Source organism: Pongo abelii, chromosome 21 (genome assembly GCF_028885655.2).
Source record: "Pongo abelii isolate AG06213 chromosome 21, NHGRI_mPonAbe1-v2.0_pri, whole genome shotgun sequence".
Taxonomy (NCBI): Eukaryota; Metazoa; Chordata; class Mammalia; order Primates; family Hominidae; genus Pongo; species Pongo abelii.
The window spans coordinates 20434590-20452523 of NC_072006.2; the positions used below are offsets into that span (position 1 = coordinate 20434590).

At 52.3% G+C, this 17934-nt stretch overlaps 1 protein-coding gene across 3 annotated transcripts in view; it reads right to left on the reverse strand.

Annotated features, from left to right (window-relative positions):
* Positions 1-256: 256 nt before the first annotated feature.
* The window catches only part of ACSS1 (acyl-CoA synthetase short chain family member 1), a 54600-nt gene continuing 36922 nt past the window's right edge, over positions 257-17934 (reverse strand). For 2 of the 3 annotated variants that reach the window (XM_024238604.3, XM_054541655.2), the window contains 11 exons: positions 17435-17610; positions 16909-17061; positions 15373-15520; positions 14001-14138; positions 9101-9193; positions 7928-8040; positions 7503-7629; positions 6707-6834; positions 6496-6559; positions 3272-3390; positions 257-1926 (listed from right to left, as the gene is read on the reverse strand). In XM_024238604.3, the coding sequence (XP_024094372.2) occupies positions 1747-1926; positions 3272-3390; positions 6496-6559; positions 6707-6834; positions 7503-7629; positions 7928-8040; positions 9101-9193; positions 14001-14138; positions 15373-15520; positions 16909-17061; positions 17435-17610 (1439 nt within the window). In that variant the 3' untranslated portion in view covers positions 257-1746. The remainder of the gene's footprint in view (positions 1927-3271; positions 3391-6495; positions 6560-6706; positions 6835-7502; positions 7630-7927; positions 8041-9100; positions 9194-14000; positions 14139-15372; positions 15521-16908; positions 17062-17434; positions 17611-17934) is intronic. The other variant, XM_054541653.2, reaches the window with a different exon arrangement.

Sequence of the window (17934 nt, forward strand, 5' to 3'; positions counted from 1 at the left end):
GAAATGCAGCAACTGCAGACTGGGAACCAAATTTCTATTCTGTTTAAGTTACAGTTAAGTGGCCACGTGTGGCTGATGCATCAGTGCAGTCAGCCATCCTTGGTAAGGCAGGTGAGCTCACCAAGGAGCAGTCAGGGCTGTGAGTGTGAACCCCCCAGGAGAAAAGGCCCCTTCCAATTTTGTCTGTAGGATTATATTCAGGAAAAAAAAAAAGAGTAGCATTATTGGACCAAAAAAAATCACCACAAACAGGAAATGAACAAAATAAAGCTTTATTTGAACTCCCTCCCCTACAGATCATTCAGATGCCCGGGACCATGTCCAGGTTCCTCTCAGCAACATGGAAAGCTAAGCCATTTCACAAACACACAACTGTAGCTACACTACAGCCCCCCATGCCCAGGGCACAGCTTTGTTGCTAAGCCTGTAACAAAAGACCACCACTCAGTATTTGTGTACGCTGCAGCCAACACCACCTCCTGGGCATCACAGGCTCACTCACCCAAGAGGCCAGCACAGCCACGACCGAGTGGGTACTCAGTAGCCCAGACACCCCCCGAACACTGGCACTGCCACAAGGCCCTGAAGGGTAGACTGTGGGGCAAAGAGGACAAACTCTCCCTGCCCTAAGAGACCCGGCTCACTGGGCCTCCTTCCCCTGCCAACCGCCAGCCCCTGCATGCCTAGCAGGGAGGTAAGCACCCACTGGCGTCGTGATTTCCATTATCTTGCTAATGTTGACAGCACCTAAGTCACATTAAAACAGAGAGAGACTGGATCCAGAACTCCAAGTCTCATCATTGGACCTCAGTGGTTCTCACCGCCCCAACCACAGAGTGAAGGTCAGGCAGCGTTTGCCAGGATTTGGCTCTGACCAAGTTAGTGCTCTAACAAGTCACCTGAGTTTCTAATAGCTTCCCTGAAGAACCCAACTATTTGGAGTATGTTGCCTCTCCTATCAAGAGGCATCTGGGCGCACAAAAATCTTTCTGGATCACAGCTTGAAGAAACAGAACATAACTGGAGTAGCTTCAGAACTAAGGTGGCCACATTCACCCCACTGCTTAGGAGTTAGCTCCATTATACACAACCAAGCACAGGAGAAACACCAGGAAAGGATGCCAGAGGCTTGGAAGTTCTCAAGGGAACTGTTTAGACAGAGGTACAAACATCTCCAATTCAGACAATAATTAAAAATGTGGCCTCTGATCCTCATGTTTCCTCACCAGTAGAGGCAAAAAAGGAGATTTTCCTAACTACATGTTAAAAAGAACATGTTCAAGTAAATCCACACACTACATGTGAGTGTTGCATGTTGTTCTTCCACAATATAAAAGTATGAAAATAAGATTTCTGCCCTTTGTATCTAGACAGATCTGGAGAAAACACGGTTGCTACTAGCTAACTAGCCCTGTGTTATCTGAGCAGGTGCGCTATCCCAGGGCCTCACCTTCCTGTGAGAGGAGTGGAGATGGCAATACCTTTTCATTCCAGGAAACCAAACTCAGGATGGCAGAACCAGCCCTAGCCATGTCGCATAGCCTGTCCATGGGTGACATTCCTGGGACCTCCAACGGATGGGAGAAAGGGCTCTCACCCAGCTTCACGTGAGGGCGGTGTGGGTCATGTGTGGGGTGGGGGCTGCTTCTGGGACTCAGGAAGACGCCAACCTCAGGGGTACCTTCTGGGAAGGACAAGCCAGGGCTTGGGTGCCCGCCCATCCCAAGAGCCCCACAAGGCGCCAGCTCACTTAGCGGCAGCCTGCTTGTCCTTGCACTTCTGGTAGACACTCAGGATCTCCGTGATGATGCTGGGGTCCTCCAAGGTGGTAGTGTCCCCCAGCTCCTGGGCCTCACTAGTGATGATCTTCCTCAGGAGCCGCCGCATGACCTTCCCAGACCTGGTTTTTGGAAGACGTTTCACCACCTGGCAAGGAACAGGTATGGTGTTAGAGCGTGGATGGTGCCCAGCCTGCGTGCTAGTGTGGACTGCATTGAGATCAGAATGGCTCTGCTCAGGGGGGATGCCCTCCCAGGGATCCACAGTGGATGTCTAAGCCTCCACCCCAGAGAATGGTGAGGCCCGAGGTCTTGGCTTTATCCTCCTACTATCTGGACCTAAGCTGAAATCCACCCCGATGCCCTCCGCCAGGCAGGGTCCACCCAGGCCAGGTTAACCCCGTACTGCCACCTGTCTGTCCTGCCACTGTGCCATGTGCAGGCACCCAGGTGACACCCACTGGGTGCCTCATCTCCATTCCCTGGCCTGGGACTTAGCACTTAGCAGGTTTTGTCTTACATCAGAGGTGATAACTACTTAAGAGAAAAATTTTGTCTTAGTGTTTGAAAAGCTAACATGGAGCATGCTCAAACAACTACAGCCCATTCACTGCAAACGGCAATGCATTAAGAGCTGTGTTTGGGATCTTTGACAGTCATTCTGTCTTTTGAAATAGTTCAGTTCACCTAGGGTGAGTCCGGGTCTCCTGAAACTCTGGTCACTGGGCCAAATGTGTCAACTCTCGTAATACCAAGTGGAGCCTGGCCCTGCTGCCTCCGAGGGCCGCCAAACCCAGAGTCACTGCGCGCAATGTTCATAAAGGAAGGAATGAAAAGCCGAGGGCTGAAGAGACAGCCCAATCCTCCCCTGATTCTGACCCCCTGGGTTGGGGGTCTGCGATCTCCGTCACTGCCCCCAGGAAAAGTGCTCAAGAACCACACAGGGGCTGGAGAACCCTGGTACTGTCCCCATGTCTCTAATGAAAATCCCTAAGCTTCTTCACCAGCAGCCCCATTTCTGTGACTAGCCTGCACATGCCAACATACGAGAGCAGAAGCCTGCCTAGGTGACCTCCTGGACAGGTGAGCTGGCTGGATGTGGAAGCCTGCCTACGTGAACTCCTGGACAGGTGAGCTGGCTGAGTGTGGAAACCTGCCTAGGTGGCCTCCCGGACAGGTGAGCTTACTGAGCATGTAGGCCTGCCTAGGCAACCTCCTGGACAGATGAGCCCGCTGAGCATGGAAACCTGCCTATGCGACCTCCTGGACAAGTAAGCTGGCTGAGCTTTTGGAACTACATCTCCCACCCTCTCTTCTCCCTCTATGACAACACAGAGACACACCATCCTCACCACCAGCCAGGAAAACCAAACAGCTAGTGTCAGTTTTGATGCTAATTGGAAAAGAGTAATATGCTCCTAAAAGATCATTGTCACTTGACAGTTGTGGGAAGCACAGCAGCACAGCCCCACCTTTGTGGGAGGCCCACTCACCAGGATCTCATCAGGCACAGCATATTTGGCGATCTTGGTGGCCACCATGGACTTGAGCTCCTGCACCACCACATCTGAGTCACCCGCACTATCTTTCACCACAATGAAGGCAAAGGCGGCTGAAAATAAAGCCAAGTTTCGGGACGTATTAAATATTAGACAACGAGCCAACTCCCGAGGCAGGGTGCTGTGCACAGACTGCCAGAAATCCGAAGGGCTTTTGAATCCTATGTTAGTGACATTGTAGCAGCTGGTTTCTTTAGTTGCAAACCCAAAGATGCACTTCAGTTTCACGAAAAGTGGCAGCGATTCTAACAGCTCCACAGATGTTCCAGGTGAGTGCACATGTGTGGCTGACAGCTTGGTATCTCAGCTCTAATGCTGACTGGCTGTGTGTGACCTGGGACATAGGACCTCCACTCTCTGTGTCCTCATCTGTGAAATAAGCCATAATGTGGTTTGATGGAATGAGACTTCCACGAGAAGGTGCACAGATGCACAGCAAGTGGGCACCACCAGCCTTTGGGGGCGTGTGTGCAGCACGGGCCAGCCCACATTTTAGCATAAATACTAGGTTTCATTTTTCAGTACCCTGGCATGTTCCAGGAAGGGTTCACACTGTGAAGAGGGATCTAATTTGATTGTTTTCCATATAAGGAGTTGCTCGTCCCAGTGCCATCCCTGATAGCCTACCCATCCCCACTGGCCTGTAAGGTGCTCTGTCTCTCCCTCGAAGCTTCTATATATGTGTGGTCTCCTACTGCTCATCTGCCCCAACCCCATGCCACCTTCACCCATTCTTCCCCTGGCATGTAGCACCTAACTCCCCATGCCACCTTCACCCATTCTTCGCCTGGCATGTAGCACCTAACTGACTGTGTCATTTCCTTGGTGATCATCTTTCTTGTTCTTTGTCTCTCTCCTCTACTCTTGACCCCTCCAGCATGCTAGCTCTATGGGGTCAGAGACCTTCTCACTCACTGCTGTGTCCCCAGCATCTAGAACCATGCCTGGAACACAGGAGGTGCTCAACACATGGTTGTTAAGTGCATGAATGGATGATTGGTTTTCTGAACAAGCTACGATCTGTAAAGACCTACAGCCTTTGCCTGAAAGGCCTTCCCATATCCATGTGGCAAACTCCTATTCATCCCTCAAGACTCAGTTCAGCCACCTCCTGCTCTGTGAAGCCTTTCCTGATGCCACCCATGAATCTAGTTTATGGCACATGCTATGCCGGAACAGCTGTTAGTCCCCCTGCTGCCACCCCACTAGGCTGTTAGATCTTTGAGAGAATGAACACCATTTTTCTCTTCTTGGTCGTTGATATGGGATCAGAAGTAGGCCTAGACTGTTGAGTTCTGAGGATGGTGCTGGAGGGAGGAAACTTTCCACATGGGTGGAGGAGCCAGTTAAGAGCCAGGAGGAGGCAGGCAAGGCTCAGGACACTGGAGACAAGAGAGACAAGAGCCTGGCCAGCAGCACCAGAGGCTTGCTGGGTCTAGGTCCTAGACAAGGTCCAGGGGCTGCCCTTTTTCAGAGCTGGTGCAAAGCAGAGAGAGTGGGGACAAATATATGATATTCACAGGCAGCTTTAGAGCCAACCAAGAGCTGTTCATCAGCTCTTCATAATTATAGAAGGGATACTCAAATTCATTAGAAATCAAGAAAATGCACATCATCACACACGATACACAAATTCTCCCCACACATCTGGCAGACATTAAGAAGCCTGGCAACACCAGACTTGCAATAGCTCCACACACGCAGAACATGCCCTGGGCAGCAGCGTCCACAGCAGACCATGCCCCAACACCACCCCAACAGAACTAAGGCTAGGCTGCCCTATGAAAGACAGTGATTGTGATGCCCAAACATTTGTCTAAAGGTCACTTCCATTGTCCTTTCCTTGATCTTGCACTTGCTTTATGGAGTTCAATCCAGGGGCTGCTGAACCCCCAGACACAGTGGACCATGCCCGGACCCCTCTCAGTGGCCCCAGGGAGTACTGGCTCAGCCACTGGACGCAGACATAGATGGGGCTTTCAAATCCCAGGACACATCAGTGCCCTGTGGACCCCCAGCCCAGAGAGGTGAAATGCAGGAGTCCTCAGAGGAGGGGCCCAGGCTCCTGCCAGAGCGAGGTACCCTCAGGGGGGCACTAAGTTACCCTAGTCACACCTGAGAAACTGTCCTTGTCTCCGTCCTCTCTGACCCTCCTGATCACATCTGGACATGTCACCGGGCAGGGGTCCCTACCAGCTCTCTCCCACATCCCAGCCTTACCAGCATAGCCTTTCCATGGCAACTGAAAATGCTGTTTGTAAAGCACTGAAACAAATTCTCAATCTTGCAATGCATCAATTTAAAGAGAGCATTTAAGCAAATAATGGAACAACGGCACATAGAAGTGCAGGGAGGCAGGTGACATCTGGGACACACTGTGACACAGGGTGGCCTGCCAGCGGGAGGGCAAGCCTGACCCCAGGCCACTGGGCAGGGCAGGAGAAACCAGTCTGCCCAGCAGTGCCCTGGCATGGGGTCAGTGTGTGTCCAAGTCACGCCAGGCCAGGCAGTGTGCCCGGATGGACCTGGCATTGCAACACCTAGGTGCTCCCGCCCCTTCCCAGACCCAGCCACCAAGAAGCTGGCAGACTCGAAACAAAGCAAGGCCTTGGTAAAGACCATTCTAGTCCCTCATTCTGCATTCCCCCAGCATGTCACTGTGCAGTGGGAACCACAGGTCAGATTCGTCCAAAGAGTCCCAGCGCAGCACACAGCCTGCACACTCCAGAGTACACTCTGGCACACACGCATGGCGGCTGCAGAGCTGGCTTGAGTGCTATGACCAAGCCCGTGAGGACACGTGAGGCTGGACATTTTCTCATAAACTTTCTGTAATGGGGCTGGACGGTGTCCCCACCAGATACACCATGGACAGAGGGGGAAACCCCCCAAGCTTAGCCAAACCCAACTGGGTCTTGGCCACTGTGGATGTGTGTCCTGAAAGGACAGCAGAACCAGGGCATTTCAGAAACCTGACCGAACACGAGTGCTGTTCAGCGTCCTCCCCTACAGTTTCCACTTGAGAGAGAAGAACACCGAGAGCTTGGCCCACAGTATCCCCTATCATCCCATTCTCCAGAGTCTGCTCCTCGTACAGAGGTGCCCATAATGGGTGTGGGGTCAGGAATCATGGAGGAGCTCATCTCCAGAACACTCACCTTCTCCTTTGATGTCATGGGGGTAGCCAATGACAGCACTTTCCGGCACTGCAGGGTGGTCGGCCTGTGTACAACAGAGAACAAAAGGGTAAAATGTGGCGGCCCCGGGGGCTAGAAGTGACTCGGGCCAGGGACTCCCACCCCGACTTGCAGGTCCACAGGGGCATCAGGGAGGTGCAGGAGCGAAGGGGGAGGCCCAGCCTGTGCTCACGATGGCGTCCTCGATCTCTGCGGTCCCCAGCCGGTGGCCACTGATGTTGATGACATCATCCATCCGCCCTGTGATCTGGTAATAGCCGCTCTCAGTTCGGTAAGCCCCGTCTCCAGTGAAGTAATAACCTGCACCACAGCAGGGAAATTCAGCACCAGGAACCCTGAGCCAGGACCCACGTCCCCACCTCAGTAAGCGTGAAGCTCTGCAGCCCAGCACGCGGCCAAAGTCTCGCCCATTGGCCCTCCTTGCAACTCCGATGCTTTCCTATGTTCTAGAGCATGGACAGGTGGCTCCAAGACATCGAGACTTTGGGGAGCAGAAGGTATACAAGCAGCACATCCATGATGCTTCTCCAAAACACTGAGTCTTGTTTACAAGCTTGAGACTGAAAATTACTGGTTCCAACAAGACAGAGGAGACAGCGTTCATACAAATTTCCAACCCAAGGACAAAAAGGGAAACTGGGAAAAAATAAAAGTAAACTGGAAGAAAACTCCCAGCCGTAGCTAACAGGATCCTACCACAGGCCTGGCTGCAGTGCAGGACTTCACACCCACACCTAAGTAGCCCCAAGAAAGTCCCCGAGCCGGGAATCACTCCCAATGTCAAGATAAGGAAAGCCAGGGAGGTACAGCAAAGGGAGAGGGGGGCGGAGTCAAACTCTGGCCTCGGGAGCACCTGTTCCTGGCCACTGTGCTACGCTGCACTCAAATCCCATTAAAAATGTTTTCTGAGAATAAGATTCCAGCAGTCAGCTGAAAAGGAATGAGAGGGTCCCTGACAGCCTGCTCACCTGGGTAGGCCTTGAAGTAGGCATCCACAAATCGCTGGTGGTCGCCATAGATGGTCCTGGCCATGCCTGGCCAGGCCTGGGAGATGCACAGGGCCCCGGAGACGTTGCTGCCCTCCACGACGCTGCCCTGTAGACCCCGGACATGCACATGAGAGAGGGCATGCTCTGGGTGAGAAGTGTGCCAAAAAATGGCAAGCCCTGCCCTCAAGGGAGCTGTCCATAGCTCTCCCCTCTGCCCCTGAGGAGGGCCCCAAGCTGCCTGTGTGGCCGCTACCCAGTGCACGATACCAGCTGCAGTGAACACTGCGAGGTCAGCAGCCTCCTGCCAGGTATAGACCTGGGCACACAGGAGGGAGCTGGGCTGGGCAGGCAGGGACAAGGGAGGGCAAGCACATGACCCCCATGTGGGGGAGGCCCATACACACCTTCTCATCCATGAGGACAGGGACGATGCCAAAGAAGGGCCTCATCGCCATGGCAGGGAGGATTTCCGCCCCTTCTTCTGAGGGCCGTGGTGCGATGCAGATGCCACCTGTTTCTGCAGGTACGACAAGAAAGAAATGCATAATTGGCCCCAGACCCAGGGATACGTGTATCCAGAGTGGGTGGTGGGTGGGACTGTCCCTGTTGTAGGCAAGGAAACGCCTCAGGGGCACAACGATCTTTGAGGCAAACCAGATGTGGGTCTGGTGCCCTCCACTGCGGATACGAGAGGCGGCCCCACGGTGGCCTCAGCCCCAGGAGCTCTGGCATCCCACAGTCAGGTGCAGGCCCCCTCGCCATGTCAGGCCCTTGCTTGAAGTGGGAAAGGGCAGAGCCCACTTGCACATGAAGATGGGGAAAAAGAACTGCTTCTGGGCCAGCGCCTGTTTGACATGAACCCAACAACGAAAAAAGATGCCCTCAAATCCTACCCTCACATTATTTCCAGCCTGTACCAGGAAAATGCCCCAGAGACTCAGCTAGAGAATCTCTGTCCCGGGTTTTCCCGAATGGATAGGACTGTCCCATGGGAACACCTCATTTTCTGGCTTGAGGATGAGCCCTCAGATAGTTACATTCATTACATCTATGGTGGTCTCTCGCCCCAAGCCTCCTAATAAGTCAGATGCCCAAGAGAAGGGGGGACAAATCCAAACAAAATGTCATAGGAAAAATTTCTTTTCCCACTAAAAGTTAAATTTAGACTCATGCTACCTTAGAAGATGGGGCCTGTCTCATCAGATGTTCCCCTGTTCAGAAACGGGCACTAGGAAGGGACATGGCCCCTGAGCTCCTGCTGCACACCAGGCCTTGGGCAGCAAGCTGGGCTGTGTCACCTCAGTTCACCCTCACCCGGGTGTGTGGGGGGCACCCCCACCTCACAAAGGAGGAAACTGAGACTCAGAGAAGTTGTGGCAAGAGGTCCCACAGCTGGGAAACAGCAGCCAGGCGACCTCTGAGTTCCCTCACTCTAGGCCCCAGGGTTTCCGCAATCTCGGGCGTTGATGCGTCTTCTATCGCACCTGCTGTTGAGAGCTCGGACCCCAGTCCCAGCCTCACACCCAACCCTGCAGACCCAGCACTTAGACCGGAACCTGTTCCCCAGGCCTCCTCACCTGTCTGCCACCAGGTGTCCACCAGCGTGCACCTGCTGTCCCCCACCACCCTGTGAAGCCACTCCCAGGCCTCACAGTTGATGGGCTCTCCAACTGAAACCACACAGAAAAGAAAAAGATGTTAACAGGCTGCAAATAAACCTGAAACCAAAAGGAAGTTTTGTTTTTTGTTTTTTGTTTTTGTTTTTCTTTGAGACTGAGTCTCACTCTGTCGCCCAGGATGATCTTGGCTCATTGCAACCTCCACCTCCCAGGGTCAAGCGATTCTCCTGCCTCAGCCTCCCGAGTAGCTGGTATTACAGGCGCCTGCCACCACACCCGGCTAATTTTTTGTATTTTTAGTAGAGACGGGGTTTCACCATGTTGGCCAGGCTGGTCTCGAACTCCTGACCTCAGGTGATCCACCTGCCTTGGCATCCCAAAGTGCTGGGGTTACAGGTGTGAGCCGCTGTGCCCAGCCAAATAAAGAGATTTTTAAGGAGAAAACAGCTCCGTAATTTTTGTTTTTGAAGAACATACAAGGAGACCTGAAAATGCAGTGAGACGTACCATATTTATGGTCATCAGAGAAATGCACATGACCGTGACGTGTTTTTACCATTAGATGATTGATATCAAAAAGCCAGTAAGAATGTGGGGAAAACAGGATTTCACAGACACCATTAGGAGGGTAATTTGGTTCAGCAATTTTGAGGAGCAATCTGGATGTTTCTCTTAACATTTAAAACTCCATACATCCAATACAACTACTTTGAGCAACTGCTTGGGGCAGAATCTACTACAGCTAAACACCTCAAAACATGACCCCTGACGTACACCCCACAGAAATGACTGCAGATGCCACCAGAAGTGGCTATGTAAAGGGTGTCCTCAGCAGCTCTGCTCATGTTAGAAACCACACACATCCCTCAGGAGTAGGTGGCTAAATACAACATGGCACGCTCCTGCAGAGGAATGCCACATTGCAAAGAAGATGGCGAACCTCCACGACCCACAGCGGCATGGGTGAGTCTGAGGCATGACGCTGAGCAAGGGAGGGGTGCGCTGTGTGATCCCACCCAGCTGAGGTTCAAGTGCAGCCAGATCTGTCCGTGGTGATGCAGGCCACACTGTGGTCATGGCTCAGGTAACTCCCGTGACTGGGAGGAGCCATAAGGGGGCTTCGGGGGACTAGGAATTTCTGTAGCACTTATACACGTAAACATCTCTCAAGTTGAACACTTAACATCTGTACCCTTTAGTATACATTATATCAATAGAAAGGAAGAAGATATGTGTACACCCTAGGATTCTCAGTGTCTACCTCATGACATTTCCACACCAGACCAGCACTCAGCCAGAACTCACCAGGCTAGATGTGCTGTCACTAAAACACTGAAATACTCTCCTGCTCGTGGTTGCCTCTTGCTCAGGACAACTTACAACCCACAGCCTGTCCCGGCAGTGGCCCCCGCGTCCATGCTGCATGATCAGTGCTGGCCACATGGGTAGCTCAGTGTCTTGTGTGTCACACCTGCACTCAGAACATCCACAAGGGGCAGGGAGATGCCCCGCAGCGCTGGTGGACACACTGGGAGACCGACAGCCTGCACCCAGCCACGGGGATGTGACCACACAAGCCAGGGCAATCCCCACAGCAGGGCAGATGCATGTGGAAAAATGCATATTCTACAATCTTAAAAGAAACGTTACAGCATAATAGCACGGTGTGGTAACTTTGGTGTTAAAGAAAACATCATTTAACAGAGCTGCATCCACTACAGGAACTTAACTGCGGAGACAGGGCCGAAGGCACAGGAGCAACAACCCCTGGAGCGGAGGTCGAGGAAAACTTCAGTTTTTTTTTTTTTGAGAGAGAGACAAGGATCTTGCTCTGTTGCCTGGACTGGAGTGCAGTGGCACAATCATGGCTCACTGCAACCTCGACCTCTGGGGCTCAAGGATCCTCCCATCTTAGCCTCCCAAGTAGCCGGGGGACTACAGGCATGTACCACCACGCCCAGCTCCTAAGGACATCAGCTTTAAGTACAATGCTCCAATTTCTTCTTTTCACAAGAGCATATCCATGTATTACTTATGAAATTGAAAGTTTAAAAAAGCTTTGAGAAATACAAATCTAGGGGGAGTGTCTTGAGTGAGTGGGATTCTGACGACTCAACAGATTAAATGTGGTGAGGGCTGATCCCAGCTGCCTGGAATGGGTCTGGGCTGTGGAATTGCACCGACAGGTGTGCCAGCACAGCGCTGGCCCTGGCCAAGGTGTGGAACACACTGCCCCCAGCACTGCTCCGAGGTGCTGGGAGCCCCAGGTGCAAGACATCACAGGACGCCACACTGCCTGCCAACACTGTATACCGAGAACAGAACAGTGAGGTGTGTGATTAGCACCTGGCCTCCCGCAGGGCTCTGCGGCTAGAACCGGTTATGCAACAGGAATAGGAATGTGCCTATCAACCAGCTAAATACACAAAACCCAGCTGAGCCTCTGCTGGGGGCTGGCCCCCTGGCTCAGAGGTGTTCCAAGTCTGTGGGGACCCCTAGGTGAGGCAGAGGCTGCTGGGATACACATCCCACTCTAATGCAGCTGCCAGAGCACACCCCTTCCTGAAATGCACTTAGGGTGGTACCCCTTGTCATTGGACCCCGTGAATCTTCCTTCAGGAGACAAATCCCATGAGTGTATCTGGAAAACCAAATCTTGCCCTTCAGCCCTGTCCACACCTAATGCCTAGGGCCCACTCAGGTGGCCCTGCTGAAAACACCTAGAGGATCTGGGAGAGTTTCTATGGCCCTGGCCACCCCGCTGTTTGTTCCCAGTCCCCAAGCACTGCATGGCCCAGGCAGTCAGAATCACACGGGCCTTTCAAGCCCAGCTCCAGCATGCCAAGAGAGACCACCCAAACTCACCACTTGTTATGGCTTGAATGTTTGTCCCCTCCAAATCTCACGTTGAAATGTAATTGCCATTGTAACAGTATTAAGAGGTGGAACCTTTATGAGGTGATTATGCCAAGAGGCTTCCACCCTCATGAGTGGGATTGGTGCCATTATAAAAGGGTGAGTTCAACCTCCTCTTGCTCTCTCTTGCCCTCTCTTTGCCCTTCCACCATGGGACGATGCAGCAAGAAGGCCCTCACCAGACGTCAACACCTTGATGTGGACTTCCCAGCCTCCAGAAATGTGAACCAATACATTTCTGTTCATTATAAATCACCCAATTTCAGGGTATTCTATTACAGCAGCACAAAGCAAACTAAGATACACCACCTAGAAAGGAGCCCCATACTCTTTCTGAGAGGTGGAGGGGACAGTATGGGAAGGGAAGCAGAGTGAACCAGGACCCTAGGACCTGTTGAGGGTACAGGGTGGGGGCACAGAGCCCATCAATCAGGTGGGAGGCAGAGTGAGTTTGATGGACTCTAGAACCAAGTGCTGGGTTCAACACAGGCTGCCCTACTTGCTGAGTGACCTCAGGCAGGTTCTCTGACCTCTCTGTGCCTCCTCTTCCTTCTCTGTAATGTGAAGCAACATCTGCTGTTTGCTCAAAGGATTGATGTGAAGATAAAGGCATTTAATACATATTTGCTCTTATTAATAGTATTCAAACTCCTCCTGCTTTTTAATCTAGAAAGCTCTTTGAGAAACAGAAGATTTTTACTGTTAATGGGGAAAATAAGGGAAAAGAGGAGGAGTCATTGGGTGCCTGCTATTCCTCAGGAGCTCTCCCCATTAATCACCTCCATGCTAAACATTACACTAAGGCTCACATCTGACCCTCTGTGGCATCATCACCACCCTGTAGGTAGGTCTCATCCCCATCTCATATTTGGGAACAAGTGGTGAGCTCTGCAGGGCACAGCCCCAGCTGCTGTGCCTCTCAGCCTGTGGCCCAGATGCCCGCATGGCCTCGTGGTCACCCAGCAGTAGTGAAATCACATGTTCACTGGGTGGTACATGCTCCCTTCCCAAGGATGCATGTGGCAGAATGGGACACTCTTCCATGGTCACTGCCCTGCATGCTTCCCCGGTGAAAAGCCACCAAGCTGGTGGCTGACCATGCGTGACCACACATGTCAAGGCAGACATGAAACGTGGCAGGGACAGGAGAGAGAACAGCAGTCACCGGCACCCAGTCCCTCCCGGCACCAGCCCAAAGGACAGACACTGCCGATACTGTCAAAACCACGCGACCATCACGTTTCCAAAATGTTTCCATGTGACTTGGCAATATCCATCAACATTACTAATAGGCCTAAGCTTTGAACCGTCTGCCTGGAAATGTCTACAGTAACAGCAGGGCAAAAGTGCAGGATGGTATCCACTCCACGGACTTGGAGACAATCAAAAGGTCCAACTATGGGGCAGTGTTTAGCAAACTGTAGTTATACTATTATTATTATTATTATTATTATTATTATTATTATTTAGACGACTGAGTCTCACTCTGTCACCAGGCTGGAGCGCAGTGGTGCAATCCTAGTTCACTGCAGCCTGAAACTCCTGGGCTCAAGCAATCCTCCCACCTCAGCCTTTGCCACCACACCCAGCTAAGTTATACAATTAAATCCCATGCAGCCACTAAAGAACTGACTTGGCCCTTAACTTATTGAGTGGGTAAGTATTCCTAATGAAGATTAAGCCACAGAAATTGGGCACAGAAACAACGGCACAGAAAATGTCTGGAATGTTGTTCCCCAGACTGGTAACTGCTGCCAGCTCTGGGGAGGGGCTTACAGGTGGGAAGAAGTGCTGGTGCTTTCTACCAGATCCGGTCTGGCATTGCATGAATTCACACATACAAAGCCAGGCAGCTTCATGACTGAAGTCCTGCTGAAGCCTGTATTGGCTCTGAGGGTCTAGGGCAAGCACACCCTCTCCTGCTGCAGGGCAGGCCGCTCACCTGACCCCAGGGTCCGCAGGGAGGAGCGATCGTACTTCTTCACCCAGGCATCACCGTATTTCAGCAACAGCCGGACAGCCGTTGGGGCGCCATAGAACTGATTGATCTTCAACCTCTCTACTGTCTCCCAGTACCGACCTACAGAAAGGCCGAAATTCACTGTCAGCAGGAGAGCTGACATGATTTACTTTAAACTCAGAGATCAGCCAAGACTTCCTGAGTGCTGGGCATGTGTAGACGCACGTATGTCCATATAAAAGGGATCCCCCCAACCCCCCACCCCTGCCAGTGAAAGATGGAAAGAAGCCCCATGGGACAGGTCCCCAGTGGCTGCTCTCCTCCAAGCACTCCCCAGATCCATGAGTGGCACATTCAGGAACGGTCTTCACCTGGCTTAGGGTGATGGCCTAGTTCAAGGCGATACTACGTGGATTTAATAACCCATGGAGCATTAACACAGAGCTTTCACTCAGTCACACTTACATGGGCTCTAAAGTGGTGACTGGTGCTTCCCCTGGTGACAGTAGAGCTGCCACTGCATGTATCCTAGGGAGGAGGGCCATGTGCCCTGCATGCACACCCCTGATTCCTGTAAACCCACCACCCACACCATCCCCTCCACATGGGACACTGAGCTTCCAAGGGCTGAAGTGGTGGCCTGAGACAGCACCTAGGCCATGGCCCTTAATCCCTGGTCTTGCCCCTACAACTTCTTCCTTGAGTACACCCAGCCCCCGAAGGCAGGGATGGAGCACTGGGAGGTGATAACACAGTCCATGCACAGTTGTCAGCGCCATGGAGCAGGAGCCTTTGGGCAGAGCCACCATGATCTGCTTACATTAAAGAAAATATTTGAAGACATTGTGCTCTGTGGGAGGACGATGCCCAAGGGAGCCAGACATCACCTTGTCCTCAAAGTGATCTCAATTTAATGGAGATGGTTCTAGGCCATGCATAATGTGGTCTGACGGATGGCCCTGAAGGCTCAGGGGGCAGGGCTGGGGAAGCAGAAGAGGCGGGCAGCTGGCCCTGGCTTCGAGAAAGGGCTAGATCTGGGCAAGCGGCCTAGAGGTGAGAAGGATGCCAAAGCGATGGCCCGAGGCGGGCAGTTTAAGTCAGAGGGCAGGAGCACAGGAGCAGGGGCCTTGAGATGACCTCCAGCACCAAGTCAGACTCCCTGCTGCTGCCTGTCGGATCTTTCTGAAGACCCGGTGCCTGGCCCCACCGGGCATTTCGACAGCAGGACCTGGAGAGCCACACCCTCTCCAGAGCCCAGGCGTCCCGCTTCCATGAACCTCTCCACAAGCCTCGAGCCTCAGGCTCTCTCCCCTGACACCAGCATGGGGTCCCAAACAGGGTTCACCATCCTTACCAGCATTGGGATAAACTGGGGTGCTCTCAAAAAGGACGCTGGTGGCACCATTGCAGAGAGGCCCATACACCACGTAGCTGTGTCCTGTAATCCAGCCGATGTCGGCCACACAGCCGAAGATGTCACCTGGCTGGTGGTCGAACACAAGCTGCAGAGACAGGAAAGGAGCATCAGGAGCTTGCCCCCAACCCCACCATGTTCACACCAGGTCACTAGGAAATAGGCATGCGTATGTTGCAGTCTATAGCTGTGAGAGGCAGCTGGCTCCTCAAATGGCCTCCAGCAGCAGGACAGGTGGGCACACCACAGAGTCCGTCTAGTTGTATGTTTAACACATGGACACCTTTTTGCATTACCTTATGCCACGATTTTTTAAACCCCTTAAGAACTACAAAAAATAAAAGCAAAAAAGGCCAAGAATGGCATCAAGCATCATCAGCTTCGAGGAACATGAGAGGACAGACATCCGAATCCCCTTTATTCTTCCACAGCAGCTGAGTGGAGCCTGATCCCATCTCAGGATCTAACTGCCCATGTGCAGGAAACACAGAGGCAGAGGGACAACAGGCACAACCCAGACCAAAGGACACCAGAGAAAAATGGCTGGACATGACAATGGCCAAGTGTAAGGAAATGGGTGAGCATAGGCTTAAAAAGACTTAAAAGACATATCAGCAATATTTTAGGCCGGACACAGTGGCTCACACCTGTAATTCCAGCAGTTGGAGAGGCCAAGGCGGACAGATCACTTGAGGTCAGAAGTTCAAGACCAGCCTGGCCAACATGGCAAAACTCTGTCTCTACTAAAAATACAAAAAAAATTAGCAGGGTGTGGTGGCAGGTGCCTGTAATCCCAGCTACTCAGAAAGCTGAGACAGGAGAGTCACTTGAACCCAGGAGGCAAAGGTTGCAGTGATCTGAGATCACACCACTGCACTCTAACCTGGACAACAGAGTGAGACTCCATGAAAAAAACAAAACAAAACGAAAGAAAAAACAATATTTTAATTGGCAACAGTAAGCTACAGTGCGCACGGATGCTCATCTGGGTCACAAAACTATCAAAATAAAAACACAGGGCAGGGGCACAAGATGCATCAGGACATGCTGGACGGGGCTGTGGCCACATGAGCCTGGAAGGGGCTTCTGAGAAACCGGCGGCCTTCCACTTCTTGATCAAAGTGGGATTTGCCTTATAATAATTCATTAAGCCACACATTTAATTTGGGCGGTTTTCTGTATCTGTTCTAAAAAGAGTTTTTAAAAATCTTTGGGTGAGTGGCCCTTAGTGTCCTGCTGCTGTGTTACACGGTTAGATTATCTGGAAGTTTCCAGACAGTGCAGTGGGGGCTTGAGGCAGCCAGGGCCCTGAGGAGCTGTAGGGTGGGAGGACTCGAGGGGCCCTGCCCCGAATAGGCCAGGAAGAAACACTGACCTCTCACACCTACAGGCCTTGCTCTGCAGCAGGAGGACTTCCAGCCCTGCCCCTGCCTGGAGCCCTGCCGAGGGCCCAGCACCGCCCGCACAGGCCTGTACCTTGTGGGTCAGGGCGGCATAGAGCAGGTAGCCTGCCTGGGTATGGACGATGCCCTTGGGCATTCCGGTGCTCCCTGAGGTGTACAGCATGAAGAGCATGTCCTCACTGCCCATGCTCTCTGGGGCGCACACAGGGTCCTCCTTGGCCATTTCCTGGCAGGGAGAAGAAACAAACAGCCCACCAAGGGCACTCAGCTTCTCTGACAGCAGCACTCCCCCTCCGCAGCAGGACTCCACACACGGGATTCAGAATTCACCTGCTCTGACCTGTCCAAATTCAATTCCAAACGTGGAAAGGACACAAAACAAAAGGGTGGGTGCAAGCATTTGTGTTACAGTAAGTGTTCCAACATGCTTGTCGTATTGGAGTTATATCTTCCCAGTCAGGACTCAAGCTCACCAAATACCACAGAGGAACCCTGGGCACCTCTAGGGAACCCAAATTGAGAACCACAACCCGAGAAGCCTCAGAGCCAGCTAAGTTGATATGACCTCTCCTCAAACTGTGCAAAGCGAGGTAACCCACCTGCTCCAGCGGGACGTCCAGGTCCCCCATGTGGACCTTGTTGTCTGTCCTTTGAGCCACCAGGACGTGCTGCACGGTGGGGCAGTGCTTCACAGCCTCATCCACTATTTTCTTCAGCTCCACCACACGCCCACCCCGGAGTCCTTGGTTGAAGGTGATAACCACCTTGCACTTGGCTAACAGAGACAACACAGACATTTCTGATCAGTCTCCTCCCGACTTTAACCCTCATAGCTCTGACTCACATAGGACATCTAGGCCTAGGAGTGTGAGAAACTCTGTCCAATCTTGAGCAAAAGACTCAATGGAAAAAGTGAGGGGCTGCCTGCTCTCCAGCCTTTGTGTGCCATGAAGAAGCACCAGGCCTTTGTCCAGTTCTGAAGCTAAGGGGAAGGAACCAGAGATAAGTTAGTTTGAAGCTCAACTCTTCCTCCTTGAGTCAGCAGCATAAAGACAGTTTCCCAACCAGACTTCCACCTTTCTCTCTTGTCTGCCCATGA